This window comes from Carcharhinus amblyrhynchos, chromosome 35, assembly GCF_965287045.1.
Source record: "Carcharhinus amblyrhynchos chromosome 35, sCarAmb.v2.hapA, whole genome shotgun sequence".
NCBI lineage: Eukaryota > Metazoa > Chordata > Chondrichthyes > Carcharhiniformes > Carcharhinidae > Carcharhinus > Carcharhinus amblyrhynchos.
The window spans coordinates 3,478,881-3,499,514 of NC_137358.1; the positions used below are offsets into that span (position 1 = coordinate 3,478,881).

At 49.7% G+C, this 20,634-nt stretch overlaps 1 protein-coding gene across 1 annotated transcript in view; it reads right to left on the reverse strand.

Annotated features, from left to right (window-relative positions):
- Positions 1 to 20,634, reverse strand: part of irf3 (interferon regulatory factor 3) — a 43,731-nt gene that overhangs the window by 15,141 nt on the left and 7,956 nt on the right. Inside the window, exons 2-4 of the mRNA XM_080217289.1 lie at positions 5,281 to 5,446; positions 4,368 to 4,539; positions 1,950 to 2,044 (exon numbers count right to left, since the gene is read on the reverse strand). Of these exons, the coding sequence (XP_080073415.1) occupies positions 1,950 to 2,044; positions 4,368 to 4,539; positions 5,281 to 5,446 (433 nt within the window). The remainder of the gene's footprint in view (positions 1 to 1,949; positions 2,045 to 4,367; positions 4,540 to 5,280; positions 5,447 to 20,634) is intronic.

The window sequence follows — 20,634 nt, forward strand, 5'->3', positions numbered from 1 at the left end:
ACTGTATGGTGTGCAAGAAACAATACTTTTCACTGTATACTAACACATGTGACAATAATAAATCAGATCAAAATCAAATCAGTGGAAAGTATTGTTTCTTGCGCACAATTCAGACAAAGCATTCCATTCATAGAGTACACAGGGGAGAAGGGGAGGGTGCAGAATGCTAGGGTGTAGAGAAAAAGTCTGACAGCAGCAGGGAAGAAGCTGTTCTTGAGTCAGTTGGTCAGACTTTTGTATCTTTTTCCCGACGGAAGAAAGTGGAAGGCAGTATGTCCAGAGTGCGTGGGGTCCTTGATTATGTTGGCTGCTCTGCCGAGGCAGTGTAGACAGAGTCAGTGGATGGGAGGCTGGTTTGCGTGATGGATTGGGCTACATTCACGACCTTTGGTAGTTCCTTGCAGTCTTGGGCAGAGCAGGAGCCCATACCAAGCTGTGATACAACCAGAAAGAATGCTTTCTATGGTGCATTCCTTCACCCTCAGATCTACCCTCTGGTGAAAGGGGAGGGAGGCTCTCGGCCTAGTTGGTTACCATGACGATTTACGATCTATGTTTTTTGGGAACAATCAGATTGCCTGAGAGTCTTGGACCAGAAAATTGAGGCAACTAAGTTACCGCAAAATTCCTGAAGGGGTTTAATGGACACAGGAAATGCTCCCTCTTATGGGCAAGACTGGAATATATGGAAGGTCATCAATATAAATTAATCACTGATAAATCGTAGAATTATCCCTACAGTGCAGATGGAGGACATTTGGCCCATCAAGTCTACATTGAAAACCATCCTACCCAAACCCTACCCTGCTAATTCCCCCTAACTCTAAGGCAATTCAGCATTTAGCCAATCAACCCAACCGCACATCCTCAGAGTGTGGGGAGCAGCCGGAGGAAACCCAGGCAGACACGGGGAGAATGTGCAGACTCTGCATAGACGGTGACCCAAGCTGGGGGTCAAACCTTGCTCCCCAGCGCTGTGAGGCAGCAGTGTCAACCACTGTGCCACCGTGCCGTCTGTAATGTGGAGTGTTGGGGTTACTGGTGCTCAATGTCTGTGCTCTGGATGAGGACATACCTGCCTGAGGGTTGCTGACTATGTCAACAAATCTAAGTTGGCTGAAGGGATACCGGCCTCAGAGGGGTTATTTCAGCCTGTGTCAGGGGGCACGATGGCACAGTGGTTAGCACTGCTGCCTCACAATGCCAGGGACCCTGTTTTGATCCCTGGCTTGGGTCTGTGCGAAAACTGCATGTTCACCCCGTATCTGCGTGGGTTCCCTCCAGGGGGGGCTCCCCACACTTTCCTCCCACAGCCCAAAAGTTGTGCTGGTTAGGGTGCTAAATTTTCCCTCAGTGTACCCGAACAGTGTGTGGCAACTGGGGGATTTTCACAGTAACTTCACTGCAGTGTTAATGTAAGCCTGCTTGTGATGCCAACAAATAAATAAAATTTTAAACTTTAAACTGTGTTGTAAAACTCGACTTGGGGCAAAGAATCCTCCAGGAACTGATATTATTTTGGCGCAGTAAGGAGTCTCACAACACCGGGTTAAAGTCCAACAGGTTTATTTGAATCACGAGCTTTCGGAGCGCTGTCCCTTCGTCAGGTGACTGGAGGTTAGTTCAGAAACACGGCATATATAGACAGAGACACAATTGCAAGTCTTTACAGGGAATCAAGTCTTGACAGGTACAAACAGTGTGCGTGGAGAGAGGGATAACCTGTAATTATTTTGCAATTGTGTCTGTGTCTATATATTCCGTGTTTGTGAACCTACCTCCACTCACCTGAGGAAGGGGCAGTCGCTCCGAAAGCTCGTGATTCCAAATAAACCTGTTGGACTTTAACCCGGCGTTGTGAGACTCCTTACTGTGCCCCACCCCCGTCCAACGCCGGCATCTCCACATCACGGTTATTTCAGTGAAAGTGTAAAACGGCCTTGTTGTACCGGGTTCAAGGATGAGTTGGGAGGAAATCCTGGGCTGACGTCGGCAATGTCAGGGTTGGTGTCCTCGCTGTCCTCCTCAGCACTGGCCCCTGGCACTGTGGAGGAAGAAGGTTCAGAATGCAACGGAAGAGAGTCAGCTTTGTGGGTCGGAGTAACTCGCGGATTTCAGCAACCACCCCCCCCCACCCCCGTCCGTTCCGCGTCAGCAGTAACGGAACCTTCCGGCAGGATATCACAGTCGCACTCACCCCAAAACCGCCCGAGGTTAACCGTGGCAGACAGGGTGGAAAATTCTCCGCCTTCGGGGTGAAACCAGAAGGGCAGGAGTAGGCCATTCGGCCCATCGAATCTGCTTCACCTTTCAATGAGATCACGAATGATTTGATAAGAATGCCAACTCCCGTTGTGTGAGTGGGGGAGGAATGGGTTTTGGTTCTGATCGGGCGTGTTGTGTTTGTATTTTAGTATCCCGGCAGCGCAGAAGGAGGCTATTCAGCCCATCGAGTCTGCACTGACCACAATCCCACCCAGGCCCCATTCCCACGACCCCACAATAAAGAAAAGATTTAATTCACCGGGATGCTCCCGGGACTTGATGGTTTGAGTTATAAGGAGAAGCTGGATAGACTGGGACTTTTTTCCCTGGAGCGTAGGAGGCTGAGGGGTGATCTTATAGAGATCTATAAAATAATGAGGGGCACAGATCAGCGAGATAGTCAATATCTTTTCCCAAAGCTACAGGAGTGTAAAACTAGAGGGCAGAGGCTTAAGATGAGAGGGGAGAGATATGAAAGGGTCCAGAGAGGCAATTTTTTCACCCAGAGGGTGGTGAGTGTCTGGAATGAGCTGCCAGAGGTAGTAGTAGAGGTGGGTACAATTTTGTCTTTTAAAAAGCATTTAGACAGTTACATGGGTAAGATGGGTATAGAGGGATATGGGCCAAATGAGGGCAATTGGGACTAACTTAGGGGTTTAGAGAAAAGGGCAGCATGGACAAGTTGGGCCAAAGGGCCTGTTTCCACGCTGTAAACCTCTATGATATTCACCCAGTTAATTCCCTACTACTAAGGTGCCCAGTGTGGCCAATCCACCTTACCCGCACATCTTTGGAGTGTGGGAGGAAACCCATGCAGGCATGGGGAGAATGTGCAAACTCCACACAGGCAGTGACCCAGGCTGGGAATTGAACCTGGGACCCTGGCACTAACCACTGTGCCACCCCCTGATGGCCTACTTCTGCTCCTACAGCTTATGGTTTAAACCTGAGGGGGGGTGAGGACGTTCCCAGCCTGCCCACCACAGGGTGTTGGAGGGCCGCCCCTGACAGCTCCATTGTGGGGTGGGTGGCGGGTGGGGGTTGGGGGGTGGGTGGGGGGGTGGTGGAGGTGGGGGGAGGGGGTGCGGGTGGTTTATCTGATCTTTAAACAGGGCACCCAGATCTGCCTCACAGCGACAGGGACCCGGGTTCGATTCCCGGCTTAGGTCACTGTCTGTGCGGAGTCTGCACGTTCTCCCCGTGTCTGCGTGGGTTTCCTCCGGGTGCTCCAGTTTCCTCTCACGGTCCAAAGATGTGTGGGGTTAGATGTAATTGGTCACGCTGATTGGTCATGCTAAATTGACCTTTAGCGTCAGGGGGATTAACAGGGTAAATATGTGGGCGTTATGGGAAAATATGGGTGGGATTGTGGTTGGTACAGACTTGATGGGCCAAATGGCCTCCTTCTGTACTGTAGGGATTCTATAATTCTATCTACGATAATCCGATGTGTCTCAATCTCATTCTTCTAAAGTCCAATGAGTCCAGGCCTCAAACCTCCTCAACCTCTCCTTCTAAGTAAGGAGTCTCACAACACCAGGTTAAAGTCCAACAGGTTTATTTGGAATCACGAGCTTTTGGAGCGCTGCCCCTTCATCAGGTGAGCAGAGGTTAGTTCGGAAACATGGCATATATGGGCATAGACACAACTGCAAGATAATTACAGATTAGAGTGTGAAGAATGTGATTCTTTACATGTAATCAAGTCTTTACAGGTACAGACATTGTGCATGGAGAGAGGGATAATCTGTAACTATCTTGCAATTGTGTCTGTGTCTGTATATTCCGTGTTTGTGAACTAACCTCCACTCACCTGATGAAGGGGCAGCGCTCCAAAAGCTCGTGATTCCAAATAAGCCTGTTGGGCTTTAACCTGGTGTTGTGAGACTCCTTACTGTTTTCCTCTCTCTGTCTCTGTCTCTCTCCCTCGTTACAAAATCTGTCTGATGTGCGTGTTTCCAGCATTCCCTCTATCCATCATCCCAGCAGGCATTAGGCATGATTTGGATCTCTGAGTTTGAGGGTCATAGGTCACGATCCCCCTCTATACAGTCCAGTGCAACCGTGAGGGAAGTCTGGGATCTGGGATTCCCACTACTCACCAACACTGCGGATCTCGTAAATCAGATGGGGGTCAACAGGGTCATTCTTATTGTCCATCACTCTGTGAAACTGGCTCTTCCTATTTAAAGCATTTCGAAAGTTTCTCTTCCATACGGAAGGGTCAGGGGAGTCGACCTCTGGTTTGTACCGGCCACTTGCTATGGCCCAAGCCTGCAGGACATAGAATATGTATTAATCCTTACCCTGCTGAATAAACTGGTGTTCTATACAGTTACACAGTGAGCGATCCTTACCCTGCTGAATAAACTGGTGTTCTATACAGTTACACAGTAAGCAATCCTTACCCTGCTGAATATACAGGGATTGTATACAGTTACACAGTGAGTGATCCTTACCCTGCTGAATAAGCTGATATTCTATAATGTTACACAGTGAGAGATCCTTACCCTACTGAATATACAGGGATTGTATACAGTTACACAGTGAGTGATCCTTACCCTGCTGAATAAGCTGATATTCTATAATGTTACACAGTGAGAGATCCTTACCCTACTGAATATACAGGGATTGTATACAGTTACACAGTGAGTGATCCTTACCCTGCTGAATATACAGGGATTGTATACAGTTACACAGTGAGTGATCCTTACCCTGCTGAATATACAGGGATTGTATACAGTTTCACAGTGAGAGATCCTTACCCTACTGAATATACAGGGATTGTATACAGTTACACAGTGAATGATCCTTATCCTGCTGAATATACAGGGGTTGTATACAGTTACACAGTGAGAGATCCTTACCCTGCTGAATATACAGGGATTGTATACAGTTACACAGTGAGCGATCCTTACCCTGCTGAATATACACATATAAGTGTTTTCTCTTTCAGTAGATTACTTTAGAAAAATAAATCATAAACATTGTGGATAAATAACAGATAGACGTTACCGCAAATATCTTGGTATCTTCTGCAGAAATATCCTGCCTTGAACCGTGTTTCCACGGGATCCGGAACCGTGTTTTCTCTACATTAATCCAGCGCAGACCAGGGTAAAGGCCGCTGTTTATCTGCTGGATTAGCCAGTCACAGAGCAATGGCTTCTGGCTACTCATTCTGTGGGAACAAGACAAAACGTAAGAGGTTTTCCCGTCCTAAAGTCTCACTGGCAAGATCGAATGGCCTGATGGGATTCCCGCTCGGTTGTTTAAATAATCATTCGCGAGATGCAGATGATGGGTGGCACAGTAATTAGCACTGCTGCCTCACAGCGCCGGGGATCTGGGTTCGATTCCCGGCTTGGGTCACTGTCAGTGCGGAGTCTGCATGTTCTCCCCGTACCTGCGTGGGTTTCCTCCGGGTGCTCCGGTTTCCTCCCACAGTCCGAAAGACGTGCTGGATAGGGTGCATTGGCCGTGCTAAATTCTCCCTCAGTGTAACCCGAACAGGAGTGTGGGCGACTCGGGGATTTTCACAGTAACTTCATTGCAGTGTTAATGTAAGCCTTACTTGTGACACTAATAAATAAACTTTATGGGTTTCACCCCATGAGGCAGTGGGGGGGGAGGGAGGAGCTGGGAGGGGTGGGGTAACCTGCCATTAGTCCCCCGCTGTTGGGAAGATTGTAAGTTATTGTTACAGCCAGCGGGCTTCTTGACTGTCTGGCTCCTGCTGGATACTCCACCACCCCCCCCACCCCCCCCCCCATCCCCCATCCCCCGTTCCCCCCACCGGTGAGGTGGGAGAATTCCGTCCTTTTGGGGCTGAGTGCTTTAAACTTTGAAGTTTATTTATTAGTGTCACAAGTAGGCTTACATTAACACTGCAATGAAGTTACTGTGAAAATCTCCCAGTCACCACACTCCCGTGCCTGTTCGGGTACACTGAGGGAGAATTTATCATGGCCAATCTACCCTAACCAGCACATCTTGTGGACTGTGGGAGGAAACCCACGCAGACATGGGGAGAACGTGCAGACTCCGTGCAGACAGTGACCCAAGCCAGGAGTCGAACCCGGATCCCCGGTGCTGTGAGGCAGCAACGCTGATTCCCCCAGGCATCCCTCAACCAACATCAGTAAAAAAACTGGCCAGCGTGTCTGTGGGATCTTGCTGTGCTCGATTCAGCAGCCGCGTCTCCCAAATTGCAACAGCGATGACATCTCATTGGCCGTCAGGCTCCCTGGTGGCTGGTGAAAAGGGGCTACACAAATGCAGCCCCTCTCTCCTGATCGGGTAGCTGCTGTCGGCCCTGAGGTTCCCAATCCTGGCTTGGAGGGAACCCCGAGACCCTGGGACCCTCCAGCACTCAGTAACTGACCCCCGCTCGCTTTTCCAGCTCCGAGGACGGTCCCACTCACCCACTGAGAATCCGCGAGCGGAGGAAGGTTTGTTAGCCTCATTGAAATTCAGCATGTCCGCTACGGCTTGCACCAACTTTTACAGATGCACCATAGAAAGCATTCTTTCTGGTTGTATCACAGCTTGGTCTGGGCTCCTGCTCTGCCCAAGACCGCAAACAAGACAAAGCGTTGTGAATGTAGCCCAATCCATCACACAGACCAGCCTCCCATCCATTGACTCTGTCTACACTTCCCGCTACCTCGGTAAAGCAGCCAGCATCATTAAGCACTCCACACATCCCGGACATTCTCTCTTCCACCTTCTTCCATCGGGAAAAAGATACAAAAGTCTGAGGTCATGTACCGACCGACTCAAGAACAGCTTCTTCCCTGTTGCCGTCAGACTTTTGAATGGACCCACCTCGCACTAAGTTGATCTTTCTCTACACCCTGGCTGTGACTGTAACTCTACACTCTGCACTCTCTCCTTTCCTTCTCTATGAACGGTATGCCTTGTCTGTATAGCGCGCAAGAAACAATACTTTTCACTATGTACCAGTACACGCGACAATAATAAATCAAACCACACCTCGGTAACTGCCGTACTATATTCTCCTTCCCTTCTCCCCTGTGAATGGTATGCTTTGCACAGCACGCAAGAAGCAATACTTTTCACTGTAAGCTAATACATACTTGAATAATAAACCAAACGAAAAGTGTCGGACTTTGCACCGCTGATGTGTTTGACGCTGGTTTTATTCTCCCGGGCTGTGTGCAAGTTTTTAAAGCACAAACTGCTCGGGTCACTGTCTGTGTGGAGTTTGCACATTCTCCTCGTGTCTGCGTGGGTTTCCTCCGGGTGCTCCGGTTGTCCCCCCACAGTCCAAAGGTGTGCGGGTTAGGTTGATGGGCTCTGTTAAGAAATTGCCCCTTAGTGTCCAGGGATGTGTAGGTTAGAGGGTATAATAGGTAGGGATATGGGGGTAGGACCTGGGTGGGATTGTGTTCGGTGCAGACTCGATGGGCCGAAGGGCCTCTTTCTGCACTGTAGGGTTCGATGATTCTAAACCAAACACCTTTTTGCGACAGGCGATCTCTTGGTATACAATGGGTCAACGCCATTACTCACCTACTTACAGGATGTGTTATCACAATTGCTATGGTTATACAATAATCCTAGACCAAACTCACCCTATCAGGCCTGCTGTCAACATTATAATTGGATGGTTAGATGGTTCAGGTCTCTTTAAGAGGGTTTGACACGGGGAAGCGAGTGGAAGTTATTACCTGGCACAGTGATTCTCAATCTGTCCCCTTGTAACCTCGCAACATCCGCTCCAAATCTGCCACAGCCCTCGCTATCATCTATCCCCCTCAATCCTTAGTTTCAATTCAGACCTTCCTCCCGAGACACGGCTGAATTGAAAGTGCTGACATGCCCCTCCTCCCATGACATCAGTTCCCTTTCCCTCTCGGATAATATTTAAAGGGACACCCTGCAGGTGTGGGAAACAGGATGTGGAGATGCCGGCGTTGGACTGGGGGTAAACACAGTAAGAAGTCTCACCACACCAGGTTAAAGTCCAACGGGTTTATTGGGAAGCAAAACGCCACTAGAGCTGCTCCGAGTGGGGAGTTCCCCACTCACCTGACGAAGGACCAGCGCTCCGAAAGCTAGTGGCGTTTTGCTACCCAATAAACCCGTTGGACTTTAAGCTGGTGTGGTGAGACTTCTTCCTGGGCGGGAAACAGCAGGGTGTAATTCTGGTGCTGTCGCAGAGACAACATTGCTGCAACGTTGCTGATGACGTGGAGATGGGATTGGCCACCCGGTGAACTGGGTGTGTTGACACATCCGTAATCATCAACCCAATAACACGGAGAGGGGGAATTCCAAACCCCGGTTACAACATCGAGAGGGACAGAGGGCAGCAAATACACCCAAATCATCACCAGCTCACACTCACACTCACTCACACACACTCTCACACACTCTCACTCACACACACACATTCACACTCTCTCACACACACACTCTCTCTCTCACACACACACTCTCTCTCTCACACACACACATTCACACTCTCTCACACACACACTCTCTCTCTCACACACACACTCTCTCTCTCACACACACACATTCACACTCTCTCACACACACACTCTCTCTCTCACACACACACTCTCTCTCTCACACACACACTCACACAAACACACACACACACTCACACACACACACACATATAAACTCACACAGACTCAGATTCACACTCACACACACTCATACACTCACGTGTGCATTCATACACACTCATACAACACTCACACACTCATAAACTCTCATACACACACACACGCATACAAACTCACACTCACCCACACACACACTCACACGCTCACCCACACACACACGTACACTCACATGCACACACTCACTCACACACACACAAACCCACCACACACATACACACTCACACACACACTCATACACACTCACACACACTCACACACTCATACACACTCACACACACTCACACATTCATACACACTCACACACACACACTCACACATTCATAAACTCTCATACACACACACATACAAACTCACACTCATACACACACACTCACACACACACACACACGCTCTCACACACACACTCTCTCACTCACACACACACACTCACATTCTCTCACACACACACACAAACACACACACACTCTCTCACACACACGCTCACACACACAGACTCTCACACACACACACACACTCACACTCACACACACACTCATACACTCACGTGCACACTCACACACTCATAGAACACTCACACACTCATAAACTCTCACACACACACACGCATACAAACTCACACTCACCCACACACACACACTCACATACACATATACTCACGTACACACATTCACTCACACACACACAAACTCACCACACACATACACACTCACACACATATACACACTCGCACACACTCATACACTCACGTTCATACACACACACATACAAACTCAGACTCACACTCACGCACACTCACACATTCACACACACTCTCACATTCATACACGCTCACACACACACACTCACACACTCTCACATTCATACACACTCACACACACACACATATCACACACAGTCACACACACACTCACACTCACACACACACACTCACACACACACACACACTCACTTACACACATACACTTACTCTCTCTCACACACACACACACACAGACTCACACACACACACTCACACACACACACACACACTCACTTACACACACACTCACTCTCACACACACACACACTCACTTACACACACACACATACTCACACACAGTCACACACACACACACACACTCACTCTCACACACACACACACTCACTTACACACACACACATACTCACACACAGTCACACACACACACACACACTCACTTACACACACACACACACACTCACTCTCACACACACACACACACAGACACACACACACACACACACACACTCACACTTAGCCCGACTAAAACACATTCGCCTGTTGATATCACAATGCTGTTTGTGGGAGCTTGCTGTGCACAAATTGGCCGCCATGTTTCCCACAGGACAACTCTGGGGAGGTACATGATTGGCTGCAAAGCACTCTGGGAGCCTGCGGTCATGGCGGGTGCTACGAGTGCTTTCTCTGTGTGTTACCCAGCCCCAACCTTGAACCTGTGCCTTGCTGACAATATTCAGTGAATGAGAATGTGGAGAATCTTCCCTGCAGACATTCCTGGACAGACCCAACCCCATGTGGCTGGAACACCACCCGGATCCATATCAGTGCAATGTCTACCTGGGAGGGAGTGTCCGATTCCATCCGCTCAGGTCGCCTCACATTCCTGGACGCTGCATGCTTTTACCATTTGCAGCTTGCTTATCTCCTCCAGTTCCCTTTAATTTCCCCTCCCCCACCCCACCCCCCCACCCTCCCCACCGCTTCCCCTCCCCAGAAAAATGTCAGACATTTTATAGTGGCTGTTCCTCACCTCTGAGCTTACAACTCCAACAACTTGCATTTATATAGCCCCCTGAACACACGTAAACATCCCACGGCACTGGACAGGAGCGAATAACAACGTAGTCGCACAAGGTCTGGGGACAGGAGATCAAAAGCTTGGTCAAAGTGGCAGGTTTCACTTTAAAAGAGGAGGGAGAGGTCGAGGTTTGGAGATTATACACAATCACTAAAAATCCAAACCTCTCTGGGTAAAACAATTACAAAATTACGGTTGGCACAGTGGGTTAGCACCGCTGCCTCACAACGCCGGGGACCTGGGTTCGATTCCCAGCTCGGGGTCACTATCTGTGTGGACTCTGCATGTTCTCCCTGTGTCTGCGTGGGTTTCCTCCGGGTGCTCCGGTTTCCTCCCAAAGATGTGCTGGTTAGGGTGCATTCTCCCTCAGCGTACCCGAACAGGCGCCGGAGTGTGCCGTCTAGGGGATTTTCGCAGTAACTTCATTGCAGTGTGAATGTAAGCCTACCTGTGACACTGACAAATAGGCTTTAAACATTGGATTTCTTTGTGCCTGACTTATATTTGCCAGCTTTGCAGTTTAAGCCTTTCCTGAGGTAACCTTTCCAAACGCCCACACGTGAAGGGGCTGGGAGGAGCAAGGGAGGATTGCTGGGAGAGTCCTAAGCCGTGTAAAGAGGATTAAGGAGATCTCCTCAAGGTGAACAGAACGCGAAGGGGCACAGATGATGCGAAGCTGCAGGAGATTAGTTCCAGGTGAGACAGGGCGACTGGAGTAAGTCCTCAGGAGGCAGAAATCTCTTCAGCAAAATCCCTACATTTACAATTCCAACAGAGAGCCAGCAGTCCGTCCCCAGGAGTGCGAGAGAAACTCCCGGTTAAATACAAGGAAAAGATTCCCTGATTGATCCTTTAACTGACCCCTTCATCAGGGACATCTTTTTGTTATTGGGCACCCTTTTGTGACACTTTAATCAGGGAGTTTATACTGAAACAGGCCACCCTCAGTGGCCTGGCTGAAGTTATGATAGAGGCAGCACTGTGTGCACCCAAATTGAAGAACCCCTTCACAGGAGAAAGCCTTTGGAGTTATCTCTGTCTGAGGGAAGGTGTTGGCCGGAATTCTCCGGCCGGTCACTCCGGTGGGGTTCTCCGATCCCGCCGGCACCTCATCCCCGCCCAGGGGTTTCCCGTAGGGGTGACACCGGTGAGGGTTCCCATTAACAGCAGCGGGACTGGAGAATCCCGCTGCCAGCAAACAACACGCCAGCGGGAAACACACGACAGAGAGGCTGGAGAATCTCCCTCGTTATCTCCAATCCCACAGGGGGGGGGTAACTGAGGCTGTTTTACAATTGCCTTTGTCATTGGCAGTCAATGCTACATAATTCTTTCTTTATTCATTTTCCAGGATTTGGTTGTCACAAGATGGGCCCACCACCCATTACTGTTTCTACCTGCCCTCTATTTTCCAAGGGCATTTTGAGAGTCAACCACGTTGCTGTGGGTCTGGAGTCTGTATAGCGCGCAAGTATTGTTTCTTGCGTGCTTTACAGACAAAGCATACCGTTCATAGAGTAGGTAAGGGAGAAGGACAGGCGAGGGTGCAGAATGTAGTGTTAGAGTCATACTAGGGTTTGATTTGATTTATTATTGATGCACATATTTACAATCATAGAATCTCTACAGTGCAGAAGGAGGCCATTCAGCCCATTGAGTCTGCACCGACCACAATCCCGCCTAGGCCCTATCCCCATAACCTCATGCATTTACCCTAGCTAGTACACCCCCCTGACACTAAGGGGCAATTTAACATGGCCAATCCACCTAACTCACACATCTTTGGACTGTGGGAGGAAACCGGAGCACCCGGAGGAAACCCAAGCGCTGTGCTGGCTGTGCGGTCTTCCCCACTGAGGTGGCACAGTGGGTTAGCACTGCTGCCTCCCAGCGCCAGGGACCCGGGTTCGATTCCCGGCTTGGGGTCACTGTCTGTGTGGAGTCTGCACGTTCTCCCCGTGTCTGCGTGGGTTTCCTCCGGGTGCTCCGGTCTCCTCCCACAGTCCGAAAGACGTGCTGGTTAGGGTGGATTGGCCGTGCTGAATTGCCCCTGGTGTCAGGGGGACTTGCTAGGGTAGATACATGGGGTTATGGGGATAGGAGCCGGGTGGGATTGCGGTCAATGCAGGCTTGAGGGGCAGAATGGCCTCCTTCTGCACTGTAGGGATTCTATGAGATTAGCTAGCTCAACACAGATCAAACACGGAATATTTCGTACCTGTGTGACTCACCACTCACAGACACTATAGCCCCCCCTGCCACTCTCGAAGAACCGGGAGTGACTAAGATGTTGCTTTAAATGATTGTGGGTGGGATTTTCCAGCTGCCCTCACCCCGAAACCAGACAAACCCACCTAAGGCCAACCAACCTTTCCATGGTCTGCCCCTCATCCGCTCCATTCCCGTGGTGGGCGCGATGGCAAAATTTGCTGCCATATCTGTGGACACTTTTGGGTTCTCAGATTATTTGAGGTTTGGGTTTCAGGATACACAAAGGGAGCAAGATGCTTGATCGCTCCTCCAATCGCCCAACGCTTGTTGGATACGGGTGGCACGGTGGCACGATGGTTAGCACTGCTGCCTCCCAGCGCCAGGGACCTGGGTTCGATTCCCGGCTTGGGCCACAGTTTGTGCAGAATCTACACATTCTCCCCGTGTCTGCGTGGGTTTCCTCCCACACTCCAAAGATGTGTGGGTTAGGTGGATTGGCCATGCTAAATTGCCCCTTAGTGTCAGGGGGACTGGCGAGGGTAAATATGTGGGATTACAGGATAGGGCCTGGGAGCAGACTCGATGGGCTGAATGGCCTCCTTCTGCACCGTAGGGATTTATGGAAACACCTTCGGTATGGAGAATGATAAAACATTGCAAAGTGCTTCCCGGGAGTGTTATCAGGCAAACATTTGACAGATAAGGAGAGATTAGAGTGGGGTGAGCCAATGTTTGGTCAATGAGGTGGCTTCCAAAAGCATGTGGACGGAGGCGAGAGGAGGCCAGAGAGGTTGAAGGAGAGAATTCCAGAGCTTGGGACTCAGGCAGCCGAAGACATGGGGACGGCAGAGAAAATTAAAATTGGAGACGCAGGGATGATATCACCCCTAGATTACCACAGCACTAATCAGCACAAAAATACAGCCCAACTCTCCCAACCATTAGACAAAGGAGTAGAATGAGGCCACTCGGCCCATCGAGTCTGCTCCCCCATTCAATCACAGCTGATATTTTTCTCCTCCCCATTCTCCTGCCTTTTCCCCATAACCCCTGATCCCCTTATTAATCAGGAACCTATCTATCTCTGTCTTAAAGACACTCAGTGACCCGGCCTCCTCTGCGGCAAAGAGTTCCACAGATTCCCCACTCTCTGGCTGAAGAAATTCCTCCTCATCTCTGTTTTAAAGGATCGTCCCTTTACCCTGAGGTTGTGCCCCCTCTGGTTCTAGTTTTTCCTGCTAGTGGAAACATCCTCTCCACATCCACTCTATCCAGGGCCTCGCAGTATCCTGTAAGTTTCAATAAGATCCCCTGGTGGTTGTGACCTTTGTTCTGTCTGTACGATACTTAGAGAAGGAACACTGAGCAACCTTCATCCCACAGACAGAGACTGTTTGGAATATTTCATTGTGTTATCGTGATTTACACCGATCTGGTATAACAAAGGGAAAGGAGCTATAATGTCCTGTTCTGTGTGTTCGGGAGCTCAGGACTGGTGGGCGAAGTGTAGTCACCCAGCTAATCTACAAGTTTGTTCCTCAGAGTGTATGTGCTGGTTTCAGCAAAGCCCCACTGCCTCTCCGGCTATTTCGTTTGGAACCAGCGGGATGGTTTTCCTGCTGCTAGCCATTTCTCCACAGGACACAGGACAGAGTGGTCTGCACCCAGGGTCCTGTCCAGGCCATTCAGTGTCAGAGAACTGAGCCAATACGATGGTTTATTCCAATGCTGGCAGTTATGATAGAGATCACCCCGAGTATCACTGTAATCTCCTCCAGCCCCTAAACCCTCCCTATCACTGAAACCTCCTCCAGCCCCTAAACCCTCCCTATCACTGTAACCTCCTCCAGCCCCTAAACCCTCCCTATCTCTGTAACCTCCTCCAGCCCCTAAACCCTCCCTATCACTGTAACCTCCTCCAGCCCCTAAACCCTCCCTATCTCTGTAATCTCCTCCAGCCCCTAAAACCTCCCTATCACTGTAACCTCCTCCAGCCCCTAAACCCTCCCTATCACTGTAATCTCCTCCAGCCCCTAAAACCTCCCTATCACTGTAACCTCCTCCAGCCCCTAAACCCTCCCAATCACTGTAATCTCCTCCAGCCCCTAAACCCTCCCTATCACTGTAATCTCCTCCAGCCCCTAAACCCTCCCAATCACTGTAATCTCCTCCAGCCCCTAAAACCTCCCTATCGCCGTAATCTCCTCCAGCCCCTAAACCCCCCCTATTTCTATAACCTCTTCCAATTCCTATAACCCTCCCTATCACTGTAATCTCCTCCAGCCCCTATAACTCTATTTCTGTAACCTCTTGCAATCCCTAAACCCTCCCTATCTCTGTAAAATCGATCAGCCCCACAACCCTCCTATCTCTGTAACCTCCTCCAACCCCTACAACCCTCCCTATCTCTGTAACCTCCTCCAACCCCTACAATCCTCCCTATCTCTGTAACCTCCTCCAGCCCCTACAACCCTCCCTATCTCTGTAACTACTTCCAGCCCCACAACTTTCCCTATCTCTGTAACCGCCCCCCCACCTCCAGTCCCTACAACCCTGCCTATCACTGTAACCTCCTCCAGCCTCTACAGCTCTTTCCGAGACCTCTGCTTTCCTCCAGTTCTGACCTCCTGCCTGATTTTGATCTCTCTGCCATTGGCGGCCGTATCCTCCGCTGTCTGGGCTCCAAACTCGGAAATTTCCAGAAAAGCAAAATAAGCAGCAAGATCTACACACAACAACAATGTACAGGAATTAGGACCGAACAGATAAACATTTACAACCCAAATATTTATTGGGGCAACCTTTTGCTGTTTGCCCACTGACCGGGAGAAAAGGCCTGTCATTTGTGCATTTTTCAAATATTTCCAATATTTTATATCTGATTATTACGTTTTCCACCTGTATGTTTACATTCACAATCCAGTTCCCATCACCCATTCACCCTCCTCCCTAAGCACCGCACACTGGAGACCATCTTGGGCAACCTTATCCATAGGATGATAGAATCATGCACTGCAGAAGAGGCCCTTCGGCCCATCGAGACTGCACCAACGCATGAGAAACACCTGAGCTCCCACCTAATCCCAGCTGCCAGTCCTTGGCCAATAGCTCTGAATGTTACGATGGACCAAGTGCTCATCCAGGTACTTTTTAAAGGATGTGAGGCATCCCGCCTCCCCCCACCACCCTCCCGGGACCAAGTGCATTCCAGACCCTCACCTCCCTCTGGGTAAATACATTTTTCTAAATTTCTTGTCCGCTAAACCTCCTGCCCCTCACCTTCATCCAATGTCCCCTCGTGACTGACCCTTCAACTAAGGGGAACAGCTGCTCCCTATCCACTCTGTCCGTGTCCCTCATAATCCTGTACACCTCGATCATCCTCGGTCTCCTCTGCTCCAACAAAAGCAACCCAATCCTCATGACTTCAGTGTTCGACCCCAGGCAGCATCCCGGTCAATCTCCTCTGCCCTCCCCCCAGTGCAATCACATCCTCCCTGTAATGTGTCGACCAGAACCTCACACAGTTCACACTGCTCCCAATCCAGTTTGGGATCTTGCTGGTGATATTTGCCACCTTGTCTGGGATCCAGGCACCCTCCCACCCACCACCCCCATCCCTCTCTCATCCACTCCACCCCCCCCCCGGAGAGATTCCTCACTGGCCAGACTGGGATACTCGGGATAAAGAGTTTGGATGATGATTCATTTGTGGACCTTGAGGTTGCAATCAGCATTTGGGAATAGGTTGTGCTTTCTCCATCTCCATTGGTCCTTCTCACAGTAAAGTTCATGTTCAAAACAAATGTCTACTCTACAGTTACCAGCCTGACCAAATAAGACCATAAGATATAGGAGCAGAATTAGGCCACTCAGCCCATCGAGTCTGCTCTGCCATTTAATCATGGCTGATATTTTTCTCATCCCCATTCTCCTGCCTTTTCCCCATAACCCCTGATCCCCTTATTAATCAGGAACCGATCTATCTCTGTCTTAAAGACACTCAGTGACCTGGCCTCCTCTGCGGCAAAGAGTTCCACAGATTCCCCACTCTCTGGCTGAAGAAATTCCTCCTCATCTCTGTTTTAAAGGATCGTCCCTTTAGCCTGAGGTTGTGCCCTCTGGTTCGAGTTTTTCCTACGAGTGGAAACATCCTCTCCACGTCCACTCTACCCAGGGCCTCGCAGTATCCTGTAAGTTTCAATAAGATCCCCCCTCATCCTTCTAAACTCCAATGAGTACAGACCCAGAGTCCTCAACCGTTCCTCATATGACAAGCTCTTCATTCCAGGGATCATTCTTGCAAACCTCCTCTGGACCCTTTCCAAGTCCAACACTTTACTAAGAGTTATTGGCCCATCTGAATGGCAATCCAACCACTCAGGACTCAGGACTTTCTCTCTTTTGTCCAGAAAGTTGCAAAGAAAGTCCTTGGCTTCTTTGTGTCCCTTAACAACACAGAAACACAGAGTCCATTTTTTAAAATTCATTTGTGGGACATGGGTGTCCCTGGCTGGCCAGCATTTATTGCCCATCCCTAGTTGCTCTTGGAGGGCAGTTAAGAGTCACCCACATTGCTGTGGCTCTGGAGTCACATGTAGGCCAGACCGGGTAAGGACGGCAGATTTCCTTCCCTAAAGGACATTAGTGACCCAGATGGGTTTTTCCAACAATGGTTTCATGGTCATCTGTAGGTTCTTAATTCCAGATTTTTTTTTATTGAATTCAGATTCCACCATCTGCGGGATTCAAATTCAGGTCCCCAGAACATTAGCTAAGTTTCTGGATTAGTAGTCTAACAATAATACCACTGGGCCGTCACCTCCCCTATCAACAGAGGAACCTTGTACACGGGGGCCGTGATGCTCTGTTTGAATCCATAGCTGGGATTTTCCAGCTGTTCACATCAGCAGGATTCTCCAGTCCCGCTGCAGTGAACGAACATTTGGCTGAGCGCCAAATTCTCCGACCTCGCTGGCAACAGAGGCGGGGTGTGAGCGGCCGGAGAATCCTGGCCTAAACCTGAACAATGATGGATGAACATCCACCTAGGGAGGTGATGGCCTCGTGGTATTATCACTAGACTGTTAATCCAGAAACTCAGCTGATGTTCTGGGGACCCGGGTTCGAATCCCACCACGGTGGAATTTGAATTCAATAAAAAAAATCTGGAATTAAGAATCTACTGATGACCATGAAACCATTGTTGGAAAAACCCATCTGGTTCGCTAGTGTTCTTTAGGGAAGGAAATCTGCCATCCTTACCCAGTCTGGCCTCCAGAGCCACAGCAATGTGGTTGACTCTCAAATGCCCTCCAAGGGCAACTAGGGATGGGCAATAAATGCTGACCCAGCCAGCGACACCCATGTCCCATGAATGAATAAAAATATAAGAGTGACCCTTTAATTTGCCGAGAATATCAGAGGTAATCATGATTGGTGGAACTGAGCCAAGCAGATCTGAAGAAGTCAGCTCCTTCTATGTTCGTTATTGTAGTACACAACCCAACATGCACAGCTCAGCTCCATTCCACTGTGCCAGACAGTTACTGACACCATGGGTACCTGACGGTGACCTTGGCAGCGCCAACCCCGTTTGTTCCTGAGTAGAAGCGGCAAGAATATGGTTTTCTTTTCTCATCTCTATGAGTTTGCTACCCTCTCACACGTGGCACAGTCATGACCAATAGACTGCCAGGCTTGGGTTGCTATTACAGCCCTGTGCTCAGTCAACACGCACACTCTTTGGCAGGGTGGCAGCGTGGTTAGTGCCACTGCCTCGCTGTGGCAGGGACCCGGGTTCGATTCCCAGCTTGGGTTACTGTGTGTGCGGAGTCTGCATGTTCTCCCCGTTTCTGCATGGGATTCCTCCCGAGTGCTCCAGTTTCCTTCCACTTCTGAAAGACGTGCTGGTTAGGTGGATTGACCGTGTTAAATTCTCCCTCAGTGTAACCCGAACAGGTGCTGGAGTGTGGCAACTGAGGGATTTTCACAGTAACTTCATTGCAGTGTTAATATCAGCCCACTTGTGACACTAATAAATAAACTTTAGGACTTCAGGATGGCTGCAGAGAGGCGAGGAACAGGAGTCCCGTCTGATTCTGTTCCTTCTCCCAATCTCCTACTCCACAGTGACGGAAGCTCATGGGGAAATTTTCGAAGTCCGAAAACAGTGGCAAGATGCCATCATTTTTTGCCCATCCCTTAGTGTCCACTGTTTAATACAACGCGGTGTTTTGTGAGGCCATTCTGAAGGCAATTAAAAGTCAACAGCTTTGGTGAGGGACTGGAGTCATGTGGAGATCCAAACTTGGTTTAGATGGCAGGTCTCCTGACTAAAACTTCCTCTACACTGTCCCCATTAACACTCCCAGGACAGGGGGTTAGATACAGAGTAAAGCTCCCTCTACCCTGTCCCCCATCAAACACTCCCAGGACAGGTACAGCACGGGGTTAGATACAGAGTAAAGCTCCCTCTACCCTGTCCCCCATCAAACACTCCCAGGACAGGTACAGCACGGGGTTAGATACAGAGTAAAGCTCCCTCTACACTGTCCCCATCAAACACTCCCAGGACAGGTACAGCACGGGGTTAGATACAGAGTAAAGCTCCCTCTACCCTGTCCCCCATCAAACACTCCCAGGACAGGTACAGCACGGGGTTAGATACAGAGTAAAGCTCCCTCTACCCTGTCCCCCATCAAACACTCCCAGGACAGGTACAGCACGGGGTTAGATACAGAGTAAAGCTCCCTCTACACTGTCCCCCATCAAACACTCCCAGGACAGGTACAGCACAGGGTTAGATACAGAGTAAAGCTCCCTCTACACTGTCCCCATCAAACACTCCCAGGACAGGTACAGCATGAGGTTAGATACAGAGTAAAGCTCCCTCTACACTGTCCCCCCATCAAACACTCCCAGGACAGGTACAGCACGGGGTTAGATACAGAGTAAAGCTCCCTCTACACTGTCCCCCATCAAACACTCCCAGGACAGGTACAGCACGGGGTTAGATACAGAGTAAAGCTCCCTCTACACTGTCCCCCATCAAACACTCCCAGGACAGGTACAGCACGGGGTTAGACACAGAGTAAAGCTCCCTCTACACTGTCCCCATCAAACACTCCCAGGACAGGTACAGCACGGGGTTAGATACAGAATAAAGCTCCCTCTAACCCAACCCATAAAGATACCTATAATACAATCTCAGGAGTTCACCTGTCCCGCCACGGTGCTACGTTGCTATTGCGATCAGTTTCTTGTCTCAGTCTGAGGTAATTTGGGTTGAATGTTGTGGGGAAAGATTTGAGGGGGTGTGGGAAGTCGAGATTCTATCAGCTTGGGTTTCGGGAGCACCAGAGACAGTTACTCCAGTGGGAGAGACAAAGTCTCACCCCATCAGATAGAAGCAGAATGCAAAGCAGTGATATTTCCCAGGCTGGAGGACAGTGTGCACTCACTCCATAGCGTAACTGTGTGTTTGGCTGGTACACTGTGCTGTCAATGGCTTACTGTAATCAATATCAAACATACAGGCACCTCCCGCATTCCCTCAGCTGAATATTCTAACCAGCAATCTATTCCTCATTTACTCAGCGCAGATGTGATTCTCCATCCGCTGGGTCATTCTGTACTTCAATTTTGCTGATTTAGAGTTC